The 3,148-nt window shown below is 37.3% G+C and overlaps 1 protein-coding gene and 1 long non-coding RNA gene across 2 annotated transcripts in view; one reads left to right on the top strand and one right to left on the bottom strand.

Annotated features, from left to right (window-relative positions):
- LOC107642973 (molybdenum cofactor sulfurase-like) overlaps nucleotides 1-2,266 on the bottom strand; it is a 3,722-nt gene extending 1,456 nt beyond the window's left edge. The window contains exon 1 of the mRNA XM_016346499.2: nucleotides 294-2,266. Within this exon, the coding sequence (XP_016201985.1) occupies nucleotides 298-2,148 (1,851 nt within the window). The 5' untranslated portion in view covers nucleotides 2,149-2,266 and the 3' untranslated portion in view covers nucleotides 294-297. The remainder of the gene's footprint in view (nucleotides 1-293) is intronic.
- On the top strand, nucleotides 1,791-2,414 carry LOC110271769. The gene is made up of 2 exons (XR_002362407.1): nucleotides 1,791-2,138; nucleotides 2,262-2,414. It is a non-coding gene; the product is annotated as an uncharacterized LOC110271769 (long non-coding RNA).

Here is a 3,148-nt window from a genome sequence, read left to right as displayed (position 1 = left end):
TATACTTACTATTTTTTTTTTCATTCTTTTCACATAAATATATCTTCATTATAGAATTATCCATATATATATATATAAGTGCTGCAAATTGAAAAATACAAAAAGAAATTATACTAGCTGTTTTTTTAGCAGTACCTGCGATGTAATAATGCAAAGACTGAATGACATTGCCAAAAGAGTAGATAATTGATGATGCAGATATCAAATGCAATATTAATTGAAGATTGGAACTATTATTATTAGCAGTATGAGGCAATGAAAAAATGATGATAAAGGGTAATTAGGCAACAAACCAATTCATATATCAATAGTAGTCTGATTAAGAGCCATGTATCTCCATCTTTCTTTCTCCACAAAATCTGCATCCAAGAATCTTGAAAGAAATGCCCAAAGCCTATATACATCCTCAAAGTTCGTTAAGAAACCAAGTGCAGCTGTCACCACACTTATCCCACACTCATTTCTTTCTCTCTCTGTCTTAATATAATTACCACATTGCCCCCTCAACCCTTTCACCTCACACACTCTGCTCTCTATACCCATCTCTCTGTCTTCCTCATTCTTGTCAAAGAACCTTATTTTCTGCAAAACTGCACTGCTCAGAGAGATGTTGTTCCTGTCTGCTAGCTTCTGCACAATTAAAGGATCAACCTTTTCTCCTTTCCAATCAAACACGTTGAATGCCACTGCTGGTCCACGGTGTGCATTTATATTTGGTCCATAGATTCTAATTAGGGAAATCCCAGTTTGAGGATGATGTGGATGTTGGAGACTCATCATTGCATTAACAAGCCAATTGATGAGATACTTAGCCCTGCAACTAATTTGGATTAGCCCCACTGAATCTGCATGTTCCAATCCTTTGCATTCTATCTCATTCACTGAACTTAATCCTCTTCTAGATAGAGTTGACTCTAGCGATGTTTGTAACTCCACAATTTCTGATGATGACTGTGCCACTGAAACTACTTCAATCTCATGTGGTGGAGAAGTTTCACTTTGCAACTCTTCTTGTAGATCTTGTGTTTGTCGAAATGCCGGAAGGAGGCTTATAATTCCTAGGCTTGTAGGATTGTTGGCTGAATCTTTTATAGCAGAAACACTGGATTTCTTGACAAATAAGCACCCAAAACCTGATGGATTTTCACCATAAACTTTGTGAAATGAACAGATCAGAAAATCAGGTTTGAACATGGTTAGACCCAAGGTGTCCATCTCCTTAGGTGCAAATGCACATGCATCAACCAACACATGCCATCCATTTTCTTGTGCCAAAGACATCCATACATATGAATATGGTGCTCCGGTAACTCTTGAGTGAAGTGGAAAAACAAATAGGCCTCTCTTTCTCTTATCTCTTTTGCTCATTATCATCTTCTTCAATTTCTTGTACTTTATTCCTAGCTTTGGCCAGCAGAACTCCGCTGACAAGATATGTGCCCCTTGCGCTTTGCAGGCCTCCATCATCACATCCAGTGCCTCGCTCCTGTGATCATACACTGTGAGGAGCTCTCCATTGGACTGAAATTGGAAAGATTCAGCCACAAGTTTGAAAGCAGATACCTCATTGGCAATGAAAACCAGGGTGTAATCAGCTTCAGAGATATTCATAAATGCCATGATCCTCTCTCTGATTCTGGATTCAAGCTCTGATTCCTGTCCACCATGGAGTATCTGAGAATGCAAATTCACTGGCTTGTGGGAGATATCGAAGAAGGGTGGTTCCAAGGCAGATGGAGGAGGACAAGAAGATGAAGAAGCAACTGAAGTTGAGGGACAGAACCTCTGCTGCTGAACATAGGAGAAAAGGCCATGTCCGGTGTAATCAAAGCAAATGTTGGAGAGATTCAAGTGAGGGTATTCTTGGGCACGAATTCGATCAACTTCAGAAGTGTTCCCAAATGGAGGGTATGCTTTGATGAAGTTAGCATATGATTCTTGCAAAGAAGGGATGGCCTCATGGTTTGTGAATTGTGTATATGGATGAAGAGTATAAGACGTGGCTTCTTCCAAGTCATGGCTTGATCCAAACACAACACTGACGCTGGAATTTTGAGACTTATTAGAGTCAGAGACAATAAAGGGAGAACGAAAACAGCCATTGTAGCAAGGCTGTGATGTTTCTCCTCCAGCGCAAGGTGTGTTCATTTTCTTTCTTTCATATTCATGCCACTATGTTATATTGTCATTTCTTTCCTTGTCTGATTGATTTCATCGAAACTGTTAACTAAGTTATCATTGTAAATTTCATTGTCAACCAGACAAGTTGTCCCTTCAGGGATGGGGAATTTCATTACTCTCCATTATCCCAAACTTTTCTTCCCTCGACCGTAACTTCAAGCAATACTTTTATCCTACGTTGTTGACTATTGAATATGACATTATTTCATTAGAAATTTACTTAGTATTCCTTTTGTCTTGTCTCTATTTCTGTATTACATAAGATTTGAGATTTATTAGTTATAAATCATGCGCTCCATCTAATAGTAAAAAAGTGTTATTAGTGTGTAAAAATAACAAGTTTAATTTTATCTCACACCTGTAAATTAAAGTTGCGATAAAGCGGTGAATTTATTAATTAAGACGTCGAATTAGATTTGATCAAATTAATGCGTCACGGATCAGTTCATATGAAATCACTTTCTATACAGTAAAGTTGCTTGGCTGGTCCACTCTATACCATACGTTATACGATATTTCATTACCGTCAAAGTCCTTGTTAGCCCATACGGAAAGTGGTCGTGGGGCTTCATGCAAGGGGTAAAAAGGGTATTGGCTGCATTGAACTTTTTGAGTTCTAGTTTTGAAGATGCTTACATAGAAAACAACAATAGGTAGAGGGCAAAACCAAAGCCTGAGTTTCCATAGTGGCTTCCACAGTCACGTAGACCCGTATGTCTTTGGAATTTTTCTGTTTTGATCTATGATTCGCTTTCATCTTTGCTGCTTAAATTTTAGATTTAATTTTGATATGTTATTCTTTATTAGTATAAGTATCTTTTTTGTAATTTTTTTTTCTTTTTTGTTATCAATGACATATTAGATTATTAGCTAACACTATCAAATTAATCACATACCTTTATTAACTTTTGTATTGTCTTTTCTAAAATTTTTAACGTTTTCCGATCATGCAAATGGATACGTGTGT

This window comes from Arachis ipaensis, chromosome B05 (assembly GCF_000816755.2).
Source record: "Arachis ipaensis cultivar K30076 chromosome B05, Araip1.1, whole genome shotgun sequence".
In the NCBI taxonomy this organism is placed as follows: Eukaryota; Viridiplantae; Streptophyta; class Magnoliopsida; order Fabales; family Fabaceae; genus Arachis; species Arachis ipaensis.
The sequence above is the reverse complement of the archived record's forward strand: the minus strand, read 5'-3'. Positions and strand labels throughout refer to the sequence as shown.